General features: G+C 41.8%; 1 protein-coding gene across 1 annotated transcript in view; it reads left to right on the top strand.

Annotated features, from left to right (window-relative positions):
• Positions 1-19,575, top strand: part of TGS1 (trimethylguanosine synthase 1) — a 42,099-nt gene that overhangs the window by 14,640 nt on the left and 7,884 nt on the right. The window contains exons 6-12 of the mRNA XM_039220290.1: positions 713-799; positions 3,124-3,298; positions 5,471-5,777; positions 7,092-7,238; positions 8,838-8,981; positions 12,705-12,921; positions 13,863-13,941. Of these exons, the coding sequence (XP_039076221.1) occupies positions 713-799; positions 3,124-3,298; positions 5,471-5,777; positions 7,092-7,238; positions 8,838-8,981; positions 12,705-12,921; positions 13,863-13,941 (1,156 nt within the window). The remainder of the gene's footprint in view (positions 1-712; positions 800-3,123; positions 3,299-5,470; positions 5,778-7,091; positions 7,239-8,837; positions 8,982-12,704; positions 12,922-13,862; positions 13,942-19,575) is intronic.

Below are 19,575 nucleotides of genomic sequence, written 5' to 3' on the forward strand. Positions count from 1 at the left end.
ATAAGAGCATCCTCCATTGTGTTCCTTCTGCACTGTACACGGTGCTTGATAATTTCTCCATTGGTGTCTAGAGGCAGAGAGACTGTGTATACTTACACTTCTGGGACATAGTAGGTCCACCATAAATGTTCAGTGAGCTTAACTTCATTTGTAAGAATTACTTCTCACCATTTTCTCTTACTTAGTAATGTCACCCAGGTAGTGGGGGTCACTAAGGTATCCCCAGTAAGTCAGTGATCATGGGTTACTTAATAACACTTGTATCACAACCTTATTCTTCATATATTTTTCTTTGTAAGTTTTTTGGTTGGATTGATACTTCTTAGATGTTTCCTTCATTTTTAAGGAAAACTTCTAAAGATACTATTCTAGGAGATTAGTTTAAGGCTATAGCCTTTACAGGTGTTTTTCCAGATGCAAATAGAGAGATCTGTATTCGTCCCATGTTCAGGAGTATAGAGAATTACTTGACAAAGTTTAGGATTTCGTTGCTTATTGCTGTGTTCCACATACTGCTGGGTACTTTATCTTATTTGGAAAATCTGAGTAAAGTACTCATTCCTGTCTTCCTGGATCTGGGAGTGGAGCTGTGGTTGACTGTTGTGATTAGAAAGTGTGTATAGGTTGACTCTGTGTACCTTTTGGTATTTTCATTAACTGGCCATAACCCTGGACATAATGGTTTATCACTGTTTACCTTTTGTTTGTTTAGCCACGAGCTGGACATCGATGAAAACGCAGACTCAGACTTTGATGACAGTGGTTCCCTTCTGGGATTCAAGCATGGCTCGGGACAAAAGTAATTATAAATAAATACCGTCGTTTTCCCAAAGTTGTAACACTTCAGCTGTCTCAGAGTTCTCTGGTGTTCATCAGATAGCCAATGATGGTTATAGATTTGATAGCAATTGAGGTATTATAGTTAAAGCACTAACCTTTCTTGTGGAGAGATCACCACTCATTTGCTATATTCACATATGTCGTTTACTCAGTTGCATTTCCATACGATCCAGTATCGTTAAAATTTCATAGATAGAGCAGTGACTTGGTCACGATCATAGTATTTCTTAGAGAGGGTTCAGGCCGAGGTTTTGAGACTTCAAGCAACCCTGACTTACTGGTACACACACATTTATCTAATCCTTATGTGTTTAATTGATTACCCTGTATGTACTTCTAGATTGTTCTAAGATCTAGACATATGCCTTTGAGGTTCCCCACAAGTTATTATGTGTGCCAATAGTTCATTCCTTCATACTGCTGAGTAGTATCCTATTGGGTGGATGTACCGTAGTTTCTTTAACCGTTCATCTTTTAAAAGACAGTTGGACTGTGTATGGTATTTTCCTGTTACAAATAAACTGCTATGAACATTTGCATACAGAAGGTGTATGTTTTCTCTGGGTTAAATGCCCAAGTATTAAGTATAAGAAAACTGAAGGGTTTATTGCATATACCGTGAAAACCAAACTGAGTATTTAAGGCACACTAAAGACCTTCCATTTATGTCAACGTGCACCAGTGATTTACACCAAGATTAAGGTGTTTGATGTTTCTAAGGGTTGAGACTTACTTTGTTAGTTGTGAAATTTTAACTGATCCCTACATATTACACAGTCAGCAAGAAAAGAACATAGATCTCAAAGTTGACTTATAAATTGAATCCAAATTAGTTAAGAATAACATGTTCATAATACTACACATATATTTTTTAATTGTCAATTATATCTCCCTTATGGTACTTAAAGGCAGTTGCCATTCATATAATCATTTAAGGCTAAAGATCACAAAGATTAGTAATAAAAATATTTTCTCGATAGTGCCATGTTTAAATTCCTGGCAGAATTTATTTCTACCCACATGTAATTTTAGTGAGAAATTACTGGAGTGGCTGTTGCTAGTATACCTCCCTGGAGATTTACTCTGTTACCTGGGATTTGACCTAACTATTCTTCTATTTAGGATTCATAGTTGTACTTAGAAGAAAAGGATAAGGGGCGCCTGAGCGGCCCAGTTGATTAAGTGTCCAACTCTTGATTTTGGCTCGGGTCATGATCTCATGGTCATGAGATTGTGTTGGGCTCCACGCTGGGCATGGAGCTTGCTTAAGGTTCTCTCTCTTGCTCTGCCCTTCTTCTGCTCTTGTGTTCCCACTCTCAAAAAAAAAAGAAAAAGATGGATTTTTTAAATAAAGTTTATAATATGACTAGAAGATAACAGGTGATATTTAACACTAAACTGTTCAAGAGTTTGTAAGTGCTAAATTGTATATTATACTTTAGGTTTCTAATAGTCTGTGGGAGAGGTACTTAAATAAGGCTTGATAGAGTCATAGAAGTCTTTGTAACAGATCTGTATGTTTTAAGGCAAGAAAAACTCAGATGGTTAGATCAGAAGATATTTTCTAATTATTTTGTTAATAGGGGTTTGCTTCTTTGGTAAGCTCAGATTAATTTAGATTAAGAAGTCAGTAACCACTTTTTTTTAATTTAAAAAAAATTTTAATGTTTTTTATTTATTTCTGAGAGAGAGAGAGACAGTGTGAACAGAGGAGAGTCAGAGAGAGAGGAAGATACAGAATCTGAAGCAGGCTCCAGGCTCTGAGCTGTCAGCACAGAGCCCGAAGCAGGGCTTAAACCTACAAACCATGAGATCATGACCTGAGCCAAAGTCGGACGCTTAACTGACTGAGCCACCCAGGCACCCCTAGTGACCACTTTTAAAATAATTGAAGTCCAAATATGTATGTTATTAAAGAGCTTCGGTATCATCTCACCATGAGCAAAGATGATATTTCCCTGATGTACAATGGGGTTATTACATATTTTTGTGCAATTTCTTTATTATGTTTTACTATGTAATATCTGCTTTCTGCAGTGTATAACGTATATTGATATTCCCAACTGAAGTTTCACATTTACTTAAAATTAACATACAACTGAGATCTTAAATATCTGTGCATTGGAACTTTATTTCATACTTTTGTAATTTAGAAAAGTGAAATTAAAATGGTGGCTGGTAATTGAAAAATAGTGAAAATTGCCAGTTTTATTCTCTTTTCATATAAGGAAACAAATTCATAAATCTTCAGGTTTGAGTCCTCTTCCTTTGGTTTGGTCACAGATACGGTGGGATTTCAAATTTCAGTCGGCGGCGGGTCAGATACCTGCAGAAGAATGTGAAGTATAAGTCAAAGTTCCTGGACATGAGAAGACAAATAAATATGAAAAACAAACACATCTTCTTTACTGAAGAGTCAGAAAAAACAGTTTTCAAGAAAAGCAAAGCTTTGACTAAGGTATGTATAAATTTTGTTTTATATTTACAGATAGAATCCCATTTTGTGAGCTTGACTCAAATTGTATTCAAATGGAAATCCTGTTTCTACCAGATATGAGTGCCTAAAATTCTTTTCCCCTTGCTTCCTAAAGGCATATATCACATGAACTAAATTTGAAAAAGAGTAAGTTGGTATTTAGTAACATGAAAGGAAGATGTTTTGAAAACTATAAAGTATTTGGGAAGATAGATAAAATTGCCTTGTAAACATAGTAACAGTGAGCATTTCTCATTTGCCCCAAGGATCAGAAAGGAAGGATCCTGGAAGTCAATTTCTAGTACAGCGTTTATTGTAAGTCTTAATTATGAGGTCATCCAGAGGCGATCAATTAAACGTTACACTAACCAGTTCCTCCTAATGGCCTCATACGAATTTAGTGATTTACACTGTTAACTGAAATATTCATGTCCCTTCTCTTGGACCCTGCTATACCTGCTTTCCAAGCACCTAAAAACAAAAGTAATTAGAATAGTTTTTGCTTGGTTTGATGAGTGATACTTTTCCATTATAGGGAGCGGGGAAAAAACACCTTCTCATGAGCAAAACGTTTGTATCATTGTTATCAGTCACTTCTTCAGCAACTCCTCTGGGCAACAGAACAAAAGCTCAGATCCTGTAATGACTTTGTTTTACCCTTAAGTTACATTATCCTTCCTGACTTCAGCATCCTTCCAAAACGTGCAACAGATTTATAGCTGCCTTCGTGTTTTCCTTTTCATTTTAGATCAGTTGGTTGCTAGTGATATTTTAATATGTCAGTGGCCCTGGTTATGCCTGGAGCACATTTCCCACTTTAGGTCAGTCAGTCCTGTGGAACTTTTTACTTGTTGGAGGTGATTGTCCCTGTACATCCATCTGTAGACTGTACATCCGTCTGTAGACAAAGAGCAGAAACATACCGGCTATGTATTACCGAGGAAAAAAGAAACATGGCTCTTGTGTCCTTAGTTATCTGACTGATATATAGGCACAGTCCCCATGAAGAGTCTGGGTTTGTCTATGCTCATCTTCCAATTTCCTAACTCTTAGGAGGGTCATGAAGGTCTGTTAGGAAGGATATTCTTGTAGGGACACCTGGGTAGCTCAGTTGGTTAAGTGTCTGACTCTTGGTTTTGACTCAGGTCATGATCTCCTGATTTGTGGGTTTGAGCCCAATGCACTGCACTGACAGTGCAGAACCTGCTTGGGAGTCTCTCTATCCCTCTCTCTGCCCCTCCCCCCTCTCTAAATAAATAAGCTTAAAATTTTTTTTCTGTTTTTTTTTTTTTTTTTAAATTTTTTAAATGTTTTATTTATTTCTGAGAGACAGCGTGAGCAGGGGAGGGTCAGAGAGAGAGGGAGACACAGAATCTGAAGCAGCTCCAGGCTCTGAGCTGTCAGCACAGAGTCCAATGCGGGGCTCGAACCCACGAACCGTAAGATCATCACCTGAGCCAAAGTCAGACACTTAACCAACTGAGCCACCCAGGCGCCCCTAAAAATTTTTTTTTGAATAGCATATTCTTGTTACAAAAGTTTGTAAGGGAGTTACCTAATCTTGTTCATTTCTAAGAAATCTAGGTTTTTAGGAATCCTTTTACAGGCCCTACTCCGTTAAAGGGCAACTTGCATTCTAAGATAGCACTGCTCTTTTTCTTCAGATGGGCACTAAATCTTTTTAGAGTCTGTCTTTGATGCTGAGTACAATTTAATATAAATCGTAGACTCAGCCATTGAAGATAGGTCCGTGTGGTTTGAAAAGCTAGTATTAGTGACAACAGTAAGTAGGCATGTTTGTAACGGTAACACCGCATAGTCTGGTTATATTGTCAACAGCCTCCATGGAAAGCTACCAGGACTTCAGCTTTATCCTCTCAGTGCTAATTCATTACAGGAAAGTCATCACCTTGTGTTTAATCTGATATTTTCTTCCTTTTAAAGAGATCTTTAATAAGGTCATGGTACGTCCAGTTATGAAGATGGTGCAGTTAGCTCAGAATTACTTTTGCATAATTAGCTTGTATGATACAGCGCACTTATTGGAGCTAATAATTATGACAGCTTCTCAGGGAAGTCCAAATGGGAAAAGCAGGTTGGACTGTTCTGGGCATTTTGGAATTAATTCATGCTTGTGATGACTTACAATTTCAGGTAGAAAAGTTCCTAAAGTGGGTTAGTGAACCAGTGAATGAGGAAGCGCCACAGGAGGCAGCATCTCAGGACAGTGTACAAGACACGTGCACAAGCAGTGATTCAGAGGAACAGGAACCGTCTGTTAAAACAGGTGGTGACCTGCTGGCGACAAGCCAGCAAGGACCTGAAAAGTGTCAGGCTGTATGTGCAGCCGGGGAACCTGAAACAGCAAACAATGAAGGAGACAGCACAGTGACGGCTCTTACAGATGAGGAAGACTGTGCCACTCGGATTACACCAGACTCTCTTCAGGCAGACGCTGCAGGTAAGACCAGATATGCTTCCACTCGCTGATGCACTTAGGTAACGTGCTTCCCTAGCTGTCAGTTATTAGTCATCTAAACCTAAGGATTCACTCTTATTTTATTTTGAGGTGGGGGGAGAGCATGCGTGCACACGCAGGAGGGGCAGAACGTGAATGTGGGGCTCAATCCTGCAACCTTAGGATCATGACCTGAGCCGACGTCAAGAGCCAGACATGCAACCAACTGAGCCACCCAGGCTCCTCTCACTACTATTGATTTTAAGTGGAAAGAAGGCATAGGAAGTGCAGTGTGCCGGTGGCTGTGATTTGGGGCCAGAACACCACACCCATGGCTGAGCAAGCGCGGTCACTCCAAGGGCTGCGCGTGGGAAGGCGAAGTGTCTCTGTTCCGCTGACACAGGTCACTACCGCTGCCCTCTTCCCCTGGGCGAAAAGTGACTTTTATCCCTCTCGAAATTTGGGATTGCCCTGCTTTTCCTTCTCATAATTCTTTTTATTTCAGGGCCTCTGGGTGGCTCGGTCAGTTAAGCGTCCGACTTCGGCTCAGGTCATGATCTATCTCACAGTTCATGCATTCGAGCCCTGTGTTGGGCTCTGTGCTGACAACTCAGACCCTGGAACCTGCTTCAGATTCTGTGTCTCCTTCTCTCTTTCTCTGCCCCTCCCCTGCTCACACTTTGTCTCTTGCTCTCTCAAAAATAAATAAAACATTTTAAAAAATAAGAAAAAAAAGTCCATCTCTGAATGAATGAGATCCTTTTCTATTAACAGTAAAGCAGTGACCTGTTTTAATTTCCTGTAGGTCATAGGACGTTCAGGTCATGTCTGGGGTCACAGGATTGACCGAGCTTAAAGTTAGAATTCAATCAGTCTGGGAGATGTTATTTTAAAGAAGGGAAGAACAATGTTGGGATCTCTATAACTGACCGCATAAAGTAGTGCTTTATCTAACAGAAGTAGTAACTTTTATACCTATAGAGTATCTCTACACATCCCCTAACAATCTTGTGAAGTAAGTAGATAAAATGCTACTCATTCATTCCTTTCAAGGAATTAAAAATTAGAGCTTCGTGAGCCGAGGCTTCTGTCCTGAGCTCAGGGAGCTTATATGATAAGCAGTGAAATAGAGGCTGTAACGTAAAGTCTGTGCTGTTTGCCTCGTGCCCTCCTGCTTCTCCGGGGCTGCCGTTGCATGCGGGTCTGGAGCGCACTCCCAACTGTAAGTGTTCAGTGTGGCTGTACTTTTAGATAACTTCATCTGTGATTCTTTGTTTCATAGTGAGCATCTGTTTTTTTAATATTCTTTTATTTTAGCTCAAAGTAAAAAGAAGAAGAAGAAGAGGAACAAAAGGGCGATTGGCCTGCCTCCCGAAATAGCTGCCGTTCCTGAGCTGGCAAAATACTGGGCCCAGAGATACAGGCTCTTCTCCCGTTTTGATGATGGGATCAAACTGGACAGAGGTAAAATATATGTGATTTTTTTTGGACACTGTTTTGAAATAATTTCAGACTTACAGAAAAGTGACAGGAAGAGTAAAAAAAAAATTCATAATGTCCTTTATCCAGATCTGACTATTGGTTAACATTTTGTCACATTGCTCTATCATTTTGTCTGTGTGTGTGTTTCTGAGCTGATTGCTCCACTCCTTAATCCTGCATGTGTTTTGTAAGAGCAAGGATACCTCCTTACGTAACGATGATAAAACTGTAAGTTTAACCTTTCTCCAATACTCTATTCTGCAGTCGAGACTCTAGTTTCATCTGTTGCCAGAATCGTGTCTTTTATGGCATTTTTTTCCTTCCATTTGAGGATCATATATTGCATTTCGTTTTCATGTTTTTTTAGTTCCCTTTCATCTGGAATAGTTCTCAGGCACTTTTGTCTTTCTTGACTTTGACATTTTCCAAACAAAAGTGGCCAATTATTTTCTACCATGTCTCTCAGTTTGAGTATGTATATATTTTTAAAACTTCACATTCGGGTTTAATCTGTATTTGTAGCATTTTAGGATAGATAGCAAAAGAAATCAATAGATTAGTAAGCAGAACATCTGATGAAGAAATACCTAGTGCGGAAGATGTAGTATAATGAATTAACACTGGAAATGGAGTTCTTCCGTGAGTGCTCCTGCTGTCTTGAACACCTTCCTTAATTCAGTTCTGCAAACCAATGCTTATTTTCATATCGGGACTACCTAAACATTGGTCTTTATTAACTGTCAAAATCAGGAGGCTTGATCTGTGGTTAGAATTTTGGGTTCTGTGACCCTTTTCTAATAATTTACAAAATGTTGTGTATCGAAGAAAGTACATAGGAGTTTGGAGAAATAAGTCTGGATAAAAGCTTTTTAATTCTATAAAAGGAATTCATATTTATATTCTTCCAACAATGAGCAATTTAAAGTTTTGGCAAGGAAAGGGAACAGGAAAATTGGTGCATGATTTTGTTCAGAAGGAATATCTTTCTGAAAAACATGTTAATTTCTTCTATTAGGAAAGGAAGTCAGTATCCTTTCTTCTGGAGTGGGCCTAGGTCCCCGTTTCTGAAAATGAAGAGGGGTCTACTATTACTACAGGTTTGCGGCCTTTTGCTGTCAGCTTCTTGCTTCTCCTGACTCTTTGGAAATGTACAAATTTTTCCAAAGTGTCAAGTGCAAATCTGGTTCAGTGCTTCCCTGTTAGAAATAAAGTAATCAGGAAACTCAGTGGAGTTTGGGGAGCTGGCCAGTTGCATAGCTAACTTTCCATTTTCCATAATAGTCGTTAATACTTGAAACAGAAAAACTAAAATTGTGTTCAGTTATTGGAAGTGTTTTATAAAAGCATCAGGCCAGAATCGAGGCAGTTGCTTCTGTGAAAATTGGGAATGGGAATGGTACTGCTTTTTAAAACAAGCTCTATTGAACTTTTTTTTTTTTTAACTAAGCTGTTTATAATCTTTTGAAAAGAGAAACTAGATCTTGCTCAGTTATATAATATGCAGTACTGTTTGCTGTGACGTCTATGCTTGGGATGGCTTCCTGAAACTGCACGTCTCACAGGAGTGCTTTTCCTCTGCAGAGGGCTGGTTTTCGGTTACCCCCGAGAAGATCGCTGAGCACATTGCTGGCCGCGTCAGCCAGTCCTTCAAGTGTGATGTTGTGGTAGATGCGTTCTGTGGAGTCGGAGGAAATACCATTCAGTTTGCCTTAACAGGAAAGAGAGGTAATTAGCCATCAATGGAAGAAAGTAATTTATTGTTAGTTTATTTGAATAAAAAGTTTCATTTTGCTTCAGCCTGTCCATGCTGAGATATTATGTATAATCAGTAATCTAATGCCCAATATTCCAAATAATAATAGCAGGGCTCAGTTAAGTATCCAACTCTTTAGTTCGGCTCAGGTCATCATCTCACAGTTCATGAGATCAGGCCCCACACCGGGCTCTGTGCTGACAGCACAGAATAATTATGAACATTTAAAAATAATAATACTAGGTAGCATATACTAAGCCATACACCTTGTATCACATACTGGTGTAAGTGCTTAATACGTATACACTTATTAGTCAGCAATCTTGTGAGGTGCATCTTTTATTATCTGTGTTTCACAGATAAACAAATAAATGGAATAACTTGCCCAGGATCACACAGACACAGCTTGGTGAAGCCAAGATGAATGACATTGTGTAAAACTACCAGTTGTAACATGGGAAGCCATTCCTTAGAAGAAGAGTGACAGGGAGTCCCAGCTTTGCCACTTTGATGACTTTGGACATCATTTCACCTCAGCTTAAAGGAGACCTTAAATTGAGATCATCTCTGAAACATCTTTAACATCATAAGACTCTAAACATCTTTCACATAGTAGATCATCCTCGTGTTTGACTTCAGAAACACGAAAAAGAAAGCCTCTATTACTCTATATCTGCCAAGAACTATGTCAGGTAGGTAGTGCATGTGCTGTTTCCCAGGGAAAAGAAAGCTTTATAAAATTGAATGATCTGCCCAGATTGGCACAACCAAGTCATGAAGCTAGGGTTTTTTCTGATATCCCTATTCTTTCTAAATTCTTTTGAAAGTGTAGTATAATGTGACATTTAAATTTTTTTTAATGTTTTATTTCAGAGAGAGAGAGCATGATCAGGGAAGGGTCAGAGAGAGAGGGAGATACAGAATCTGAAGCAGGCTCCAGGCTCTGAGCTGTCAGCACAGAGCCCGATGTAGGGCTCGAACCCACAAACTGTGAGATCATGACCTGAGCCAAAGTCGAATGCTCAACCGACTGAGCCACCCAGGTGCCCCTAATGTGATATTGTAAACATATCAGTTGAGTCATACTCTGAAGATGATTTTCCCCCCAATGTCTTTCTATTATACATGTTGTTTCCATCTCAGTGAGTTACAGGTAAGTCTCATTAGTTTATATACAGTTCTTACTATTAACTAGGAAAGTGTGATTCTGGAAGCATAACATAGAAGCTAACAGTGATGAAGGAAAACTTAACATGAATGTGACCCCTATTTACTCATGCTCTGGGGCATGACATTGCTTACCTTATATGGTCTCCTAATAGCCTGAATGAAAGTTTTCATAGTTATTATAATAGGAATTATTTTCTCGTTTTCCTTGAATTCATTATTGACTCTGAAATTTCCTCTCCGCAGTTGCCAGGTAAGCCATTCCTATAGGTCAGATCAGTGTTTATTGCATGAAAATGATTTTTCCTCAAAAGTTGTCACATTGGTCTTCATTTTGACATTGTATCATAACGTGACAGTTAAAATATCTGCCCTCCAATAAAGCAACAAATAGATCTGGATATTTTTTCAATTATTATGGAAACTCTCCATATTGTAGATTTGTATTTCTCTGAATATAGGTCTGTAGCCAAGGCTTTCTGCAGCTCAGTACACCTTTGGTAAAGGAAAATGCCTAATCTGGGCCCCAAGCTAAAGGAAGTCTATTTCTGCCATGTTCTCCCTGATCCAACCTTCCTCACAGCGCCTGAGGGTCTTTTAATCATGCACGCTTACGGATAGCCAGCTTCTGGTAGGAGAGGGAAGCAGATAGCAAACACCATGCCTCTCTGGCACTGTCGTGATCCTGCTTCTGTCTGCAGCATGTGGAATGTGGAACGGGAAGCTTAGGCCTCCTCAAGCCTGTTCAGCCTGTTCAGCATAGTGATATCCTGTGACCCATTCCCAAATAAGCAGCCCACAGATGCTCTAATGTCAGTGGTAGGTGCTGCACCATGGTAAGGAATTCAGAACATTTGAAGTATGATTATTGTGTGCCTACATATCTCTGTGTGCATTGAGATATATATATATGTATACACATATGCACGTATAGTCATTCTTCAACTGAATACACACATACACGTGTATGTACCCATACACATAAGAGAAAATAGCATTGTGTATAACTGGCATGCTCCCTTTGTGCCACTTATTTCCTTCCACTCAGATGGTGGTTGTCTATGCATATAGTCAGCTGAATGTGAAAGAATCCACAAAGTTTTGCATTTTGATGTTAAAGATTTTTTCCCTCTTGGTGTACTTCAAGTATCACTGCTATTCAATAGAATTTTCTATGTTGATGGAAATGTTCTATCTCTGTATTGTCTAGGTATGATAGCCACTGGCCACATGTGGCTGTTGAGCAGCATTTAAAATGTTTCAGTGAGATTGAGGATCTGAATTATTTATTTCAATGTAATCGATGTAAAGGTGATGGCCACATATGGCTAGTAGCTCCCATCACTGGAGAGTGCAGTTCTGTGTAATGTCACCCAACATTGGTCAGCATTTCATTTACATAGTAGACTGAGTGCTTATATTCTGTTAGGCCTAAAAATAAAGCAGCCTCAAGGGGAATGTAGACAAAAACCTGAGAATTAACTGAGCATGTTTGATGTTGAAAGTCATTTTTCCCCATTGAGTTTTTGGTGTTGTCGGTATATCTGTCCATCTGTCCCTGTACTACAAGTGGACAGATTGAACAGCTAAAAGGACATTTTCATCTTTTTGCTAATGAATGTTGGCTTATTTAGAACAGAAAAATAGCATTGTAAATGCATATTTTCAACATGTAGTTGAAGCTCGTATACATTGGTCAAGTGATTATTTAGTGCATTCTTTCTCAAAAGTGTTAACACATTTTGAAACCAGCATTTTCTAGAAAATAACTGTTTCCAGACACCCAAGGTGTATGCATTAGGGTTCCACTTAGACCTTTCAGGTATGAAATATTGCCACTAGCATGCTGGTACACATACAGGTACGCTGGAGGTATTTACTGTAGGACACGAGTGAGCTAAAATCAACTTACGTTTGCATTGCTAATTATGAAATTGCAGTCAATTAAATGAAAGCCCATTCGGTGAAAACATAATGCTGTCAGTTCCCTGCTTCCTAAGATGTCTCATTAAACATCATCAGCAGATGTTTTTACATTTCTTTTTCATAAAGTTGGCTCTGTAGGTTTGTCTAGTGTGTTTCTATTTGCTCTTCTGTAGATGATGTCAAATTTGTCTTTGGAGGCTGTGTCATTTTAGGAACCTTGTCTTTTCTGAAATCCTCGTGTTATAGTCGGTGACCTTTCCAGGCGTGCGCTGCTCGGGCCGCCAGAGCACAGTGCTAATAAACAGGCATTTTGCTCTCAGTACATACTGCGTGACTACGTCTCTACTTGATTTGGAAAAGCCGGCCGAGGGACACAGCTGTGAACGCCAGGTCATTTAGTCCCATTTTCTTGGTACTACACAAGTGAATCTGTCTACTTAAGGTTTAATTCTTTAATTAAATTTTTATCCCTGGTATACGTACCAAACTTCCTTGGTCTTTAAAAAAAGTTCTTAACAAAGAGAAAAAAGCAGACTGCTCAGAAGGTGAACTGCTCTGTGTAACAGTGTCATTTGGCTCCTCTCTTCTTTTCCCACTTGTAGTGATCGCCATTGACATTGATCCTGTTAAGATTGATCTTGCTCGCAATAATGCCGAAGTTTATGGAATAGCAGACAAGATCGAGTTCATCTGTGGAGATTTCCTCCTGCTGGCTTCTCATCTAAAGGCTGATGTTGTGTTTCTTAGCCCCCCTTGGGGAGGACCAGACTATGCTACTGCAGAGACCTTTGACATTAGGACCATGATGTCTCCTGATGGATATCCTTTGGAAGGCTGACAGATTACTCAAACAGTGCTTGTAGACAGAAGGGGGTGCGTATGAATGTGTGTGTGCACGCGTGTGTGTGCACGTGTGTGTTTCAGGTATAGAGAGGTTAGTGAAGTGGGGACATACCCACTAATAGCACTTGATAGGTTCCAGTTTATTTTGCTTTTTTATGTAAAAATTAAGCATGTAAAAATTAAGTGGTGGTTGATTTCCAAGAGTAATGGCAAACGTGAAGTTACATTTCTTATGGTTACTATCCAATTATATCGTTATAAAACAAGGAGTAGGAAGTATTAATTGCTTGAAATTACTGTCTTGGAAATTGGTAGAGTCCTCAAGACCCTAGAGTCTGTCCCTAGAGTCTGGGTAACCGTCCTTCAACTTTTCTTCAGCTTACACTGGCTTCAGCTAATTCTCTTTGCATCTTCCAATGTTTCCTCTCACTTCCAAGATACCGAAGCAAAGTTTTCTTTCATGATAACATTTTTTTGGTCCCTTACTTTATCTCTACTCCCAGAGGAATCATCTCTTTGACTCTAACAGGAAGCATGTTTCTGAATTGCTAATTAAAATTTAGAATGTAAATCACAGTGACCAGATTTACTTGTCTTTTATTCTTTACTGGAAAGAAGTGGTATTGTGCTCTCCTGTTCTTTCTGTCCTCATGGTAATTAGGAAGCGGCAGAAAGAGTATATTTCTGACTCTTGGCTACCCTCCACAAGGATAATTAGATGAACGGTTTTACCTTCTAATCTATGACCCATCTGAGTTACAAAATCTGCTAATTAATTCTCGTTTAGGTTCCTGTAGAGGATCTAAATGTGCGTCTTACTGTTACGTATCAAAATATATTTGGGTTAAGATCTAAGAATGTATCTCTGGTCAGAAATGAACTGATGTTTTTGTTACCATTCCTTAACTCCTGTCCACCTTTGAAATCTTCAGGCTTTCCCAGAAGATCACTAATAATATCGTTTATTTTCTTCCAAGAAACGCTGATATTGACCAGGTAAGCCACCACTGGAGAACTTCTATGAGCCTGTGGCATAACTGGTAGAAGAAAGATATAAGGCATTTCTTTGAGAACATATTTATGAGAAGGCTCTGGCTTTCTAACTGTTACTAGAAAGCAGGAGGTGTTTGGCCGTTAAATCCATGCCTACTTCATGCACTTCATCTCCACAGCTCCTGGCGGACGTAGACACGAGTAGAATATGCTGGGCTTTTCATATGTTCCGAGAGGATGACCGCATGTGGAGTGTTTGAAATGTGCATGCCTAAACTAGTCCAGATCTGTCTTTCCTGAAGCCTGCCTTGAGAACAGAGTTTAAAGTACTCCTCAAAAGAGGAGCCTAAATAGAAATATACAGACAGATGAAACCTTACTGTGGCCAGAAGCAGTTTTACCCAGAGTCTTGGATTGTGTGACCCTTGACAAGCAGTTAAATGTCTTCATTCCATTCTTACCCTAAACATTTATTTTAATAATGTTATTTTTTCCTCTGGTAGAGTTGGATTTGGTATAACTGCCTCATGAGGATTTGATGGTGTCTTTGTTTCATGTTTTTGTTGATTTGCTTTTTATAAACACTTGCTACGAAGTTGCTGCGTGATAAGCATTCTGTTGAAAATCTTGTTTTTCGTATTTTAATTTTACTAGTGTAACTAGGTCTGGGTTTTTCCTTTCTCTCCTGTTTGATACTCTGAGAGCTGACTCTGTCGTGCTGAACTTTTCATCTAATTCTGGAGAAATTATCTCCCATTATCTATTCAGCTAAATTTCATACCACCTTTGTTCCCTTTTCTGGGACATCACTTATGTGGGTGTTAGTCTTTTATGGCTCTATTTCCTGGCGCTTTTTCTCTTCCTTTTTCTTGTAGGAGATCTGGTCTCCCAGCTAGTTTATTCCTGAGAGTATATTCCTTGTGTTTTTTAGTTCAAGTAGTATATTCTTTATACTTAAAATTTCTGAACTGTTTTTGTTTTCTTTAATAATATCACTTACTGTTGTTAAAAGTTTAAATTCCTAATCTGGTCTATCCTTTCTGTATTTCATATAATTTAGAATCCATTTTGTTTTTCTCCCATGAAATACTTGTGGTCCTCACATGTCGTAGTGTATGTTGGCTACTCTCACGTAATGTGGAAGGAGACAGGCCAGGCTAGAAACTCGCGTCAACTCCGGCTGTACACTGGGGACCCTGGGAACCCTTACAAATCTGTGACTATCTAAGCCCAACCTCAGAAATTGCTCTAACCAGGTTTTTAAAGCTGCCAGATCATTGTAACATGTGGCCAGGCAGCCAGGCCTGCTGAGCACCCCGTTAGCCCCAGCAATGAGCTTATGGGATGAAAGTGGGGACGCCGTGGGGCTGCCAACCCAGGACCCATGGGCTGCGGTTCATTATTATCACCCAGCACCGTCTCAGGACACCACTCCTCGCTTTGGGGAGGAGCTGAGTGAGAGCAGCATTCAAAGGCTATGTGTGGTCTTTAATCTTGGAGTGAGCTCACTGGGGTGGGAGACAGCGGCTGCCTGGGATTCGTTCCCACCCGCTCCTCCCAGCTCCTCACAGCGGGGTTCTTTTCTGCCGACCCTAACTAGACTGCGCCCAGGCCAGAGCCCCCAGCCTCTGAAAGGCAGAGCAGACACCAAATACACGGTTAGGGGTGGGAACAGGCAGAGCAGAATTTCTGGTTCTTGTTTTCCGTCTTGCTGTCTTGGCTTCTCACAAGCACATGCCTCCTGCCTCAGGCCAGAGGCACTCCCTCCATCCTGCACACACATCCAGACCGCATCCAGACCGGGGCTCCACAGGCTCCTTTTGTTCGGCGGTTTTCCTTTGTAGTGTCCCTGGGTAGCCAGCAGTCATACTAGCTCAGCGGCTTCCTAGGGCTTTGGCCCTGGGGACATAAATGACAGTGCAGCCTTCTCAAAAGGGAGGGTGGGGATTAAGTGTGCTGGGCCCTGGTGGGATGACTTCAGGAAACACTCTGATGATCTAGGGCGTCACCTGGATTTGAAGTCCAAGAAGCTCTGTTTGTAGGAGTGGAGGAGCAGGTGGCTAGAGCAGTGGGGACGTGAGAGCGGGGACCTGTGGATGGTGTTCAGGTAACCAGCTCAGAAGGAGAGATCGTATCCAACAGACCTAGTGTAGCCTCAGCCCTGCCGCCTACTGGCTGTCTGGCCATGGCTCTGAGGCCTCAGAGAGCATGTGGGCGCAGCATGTAACACCGCACGTCTGCCCCGTGGGCCTTCGGTATGTCCTGTGACGGACGAGACCCTGTTACAAGCTGTTGGCAGAGGAGTGGACATGTTACTGACACTTGAAAGAGGACCAAGATGGAAAGAGGGCGTGTTTTCTCCCGGGAATGGAGTAGAAGGTCTCCTGTCTGTCAAAGGATGACATTTAATTTATAAATACACCTCCCGGGTCACGTAGTTTTCTCATCCTTCCATCAGAAACATACACTGAACAGATGTAGCCTCGCGTCACTTTGTCACGCCCTCCCCGTCTTGGCTCCTTTCCTTGGTCTTTGGAACACTGGCCCCCAGCTCTGGCTACTTACTGGAATTGCCTGAGTGGCTCCTAAATTGTGGTCAGGTGCACATCCATACCCACAACTTCCCGTAAACTGTCTGTACACGTACCGGTCAGTGGCATTGGGCGCATTCACACTGTTGTGGACCCGCCCCACCATCCGTCTCAGAACCTGTGCGTCTCCCCAGACTGAAGCTCCGTCCTGGGAAACGCTAACTCACCGTTACTCCTGCCCCTGGCAACCCCCGGCCACTCTGCCTCCGTGAACTTGACTGATCTGCGTACCTCAGATCCGTGGAATCATACACGATGTGTCCTTTTGTATCCAGCCATCGCGCTGCGTATAATGCGCTAACAGTGCAGCCATGTTTCAGCATGTGCCAGAGGTCCTTCCTTGTTAAGGCCAAATAATGCCCCACTGCGTGTGCGTGCCACCATTTACCCGTTCATCAGGGCACATCCTGAGCTGTTTGCAGCTTGCGGCTGCTGTGAATGCTGCTGCTGTGGGCGCACAGTATCGATCCTGCTTTCAGTTCTTTTCGGTGTACGCCCAGCAGCAGCATTGCGGAACCAGGGTAATTCTGTGGAGCATTCTGAGGGCCCGCCGTACACTTCTCCGTAGCAGCAGCCCCATTGGACATTCCTGCCAGCAGCTCATAGAGACTTCCAGTGTCACCGCATCCCGGCATTGGTGTTTCTGTTAGGTGTTGTGTGATTGTGACGATAGCTGTCCTGATGGGCGTGCAGAGCTGTCCCGGTGCCGGCTTCATCTGTACCTGCCTGACACCGCGTGCTGCTGACCCACCCTCCGCTCACGTGCGTCTCTTCCAGTCATTCGTCCCCTCGGTGTGCACTTTGCCAGATTCTTCCCCATCCTGTGGGTTGCCTTTTTACTCTCTTGATAGTGTTCTTAACTGTACAAAGTTTGTAATTTTGATGAAGTTCAGTTTAGCTCTTTTTTTCTGTGTGTTGACTGTGCTCTTGGTGTCACAGTCAAGAAATTGTTACCAAGTCTAATATCGTGAAATTCTTGCCTGAGTTTTCTTCTGAGAGTTTGATAATATTAGCAAGTAGCTTTTTAAAACTACCAGTATCCTGCTTCGCCGGGAAAGATTTCGTTCTGATTTATTTTCTTGGGTGAGGACCACGCATAAATTTTTTAAAAGTCCCCAAATGATTATAATATGCTGTCAGAGCTGAGATTCTCTGGGTGAAGAGAAGGGTAATAAATAAAATGAACGAGCTGAGCTCTTACCCTCGGGGGTTAAAGGAGATGAAATTAGATCTTGTCGTCTGTCATCTCTTTATGAGCCTCAGTGTTTGAACATTAGACCAAACACTGTGTGCTGGGCCAGTTACAAGAAAAAGCACTATCCCCTTGCTTCGTGCATTTTTTATATCAAATCTTGTATTAACCCATATTTCCCAGTCTTGTGACTCTGATCTGCATCCTGGGCTCCCAAGTAAAGTGGAGCCTGTTGATTCCATAATTCTTATTTGCTCGTGTAAATATTAGGCTGTATATTACTAGCCTCCTAAGTGGTTATATGGTCCTTATATTAAATGTTTGATGGGCCTCTCGGGGTACTTGAATGACAATAGGAAATTCACTATTTATTGCAAAAGTTACAATGGGTATGTTTTTTCTAGTTAAATTAACATTTTCCCAAGGAAAAGGTTAACTTTTTTTCTTTAACTTGTGTTTTTGGTTTACTTCAGAAACCTGCCAAAATTAGTTCATTCACATTTTCTGCCTGCAGAGGGAGTAATGGCACTAAAGAATACTAAAAGTCAAAAAGGGAATGAGGTTTCAAGTGTGTTATATTGTTTGGTATTAAGTTTGGATCAAATTACAGAAGGAAGTCAACTTTTAAAATGAAAAAAAAAAATCTGTCCATCAATAGTATTTTTTAAATGGGAGAAAAGGCAGTCCTGCCAGAATGAGAGAAAGCAGCAGTACGGGTAAGTCAGCTTTTTTGTTAAGGAACATTTAGAATGTCACAGCACCCTGAACTTCCCTGTGGGCCGGGTTCCCAAAGCATATGGGTTGTCTTTCCCCATAGAAGCGTCTGTAGAGAACAGTTAGTTTCCCATCCAGGGAGATTTGTGCCCGTGGTATTTTCTTTCAGGTAGGTAAAGTGAGTATGGACCCGGCACAGATACAGTTTGTCCGTCGTCTTTGCACGTGGAAGATGAGGCTCGTTGTGTTCTGTGTCTAGTAAACTATTTTTCTACATCCTCTGTTATCTCGGTCTCTCACTCCCGTTTTCTGTGTGAGGTTTTTCCAGGACACACATTCCCTCATTACCCACACTCTCACTATCCAACTCGGGAACTCAGTGATTTAGAAAGTCTTTTTGTGATAGGCTCTTTGGAGGGAAGTCACAATTGGAACTTTGGAAGTGATCAGATTCAGTGTAGGGGGCCCAGGACACATGTATGTATCTCCTGGTGCCTGTTCCGGTCACATTCCGAGCTGCAGCCAGTGCTGGCTTGCGATCCACCAGACATTCCAGATACGGACAGCTTCTGTTTTAAAAAGTATGCGTGTGCGACGCGGATCGAGGTCGCTGAGCAGAGCGGGGTGTCAGTATGAGGCCCCCACCTGGGGGAGCCCCGCCTGCTGGGCACATGCTGGGACGCTGAGGGGGTGGCTGCCCGGTGACCAGGTGCAGCGCCGCCTTGTCCTTCTCTCCTAAAATGCCTGTCTTCTCTGTCACGTACCTTCCCGGTGGTCCGTGGGTGCGTGCAGCCCGGGCAGCACCGAGCCGTGGCCCGCAGGACCCGCCGAGGGTGACGGTGACGTGGGAGGCGGCCGTGTCGTGGGCCTCGGCGCACTGGTCTAGCTGACCATGCCCTGCCCTTGCGTGACTTCCCCTGACACACCCTGCGGTGACAGGCAGGCCGTCCCCGCCCGTTTTATTTCCCAAGGCGGCAGGACCGTGTTTGCGAACTGACCTCATAGCACGGGCCAGTCTGACCCTGTGATTGTTTAAGTTGTGTCCTCCGGCCTAAACGTTGAGAGGCTGGAGAGCCTGAGCGAAGACAGCCCTTCCCCCTTGTGGCCCAGCGGCTCCCTCTGCAGCCAGCACGGTGCCTG

This window comes from Hyaena hyaena, unplaced genomic scaffold (assembly GCF_003009895.1).
Source record: "Hyaena hyaena isolate Hyena2069 unplaced genomic scaffold, ASM300989v1 scaffold_876, whole genome shotgun sequence".
In the NCBI taxonomy this organism is placed as follows: domain Eukaryota; kingdom Metazoa; phylum Chordata; class Mammalia; order Carnivora; family Hyaenidae; genus Hyaena; species Hyaena hyaena.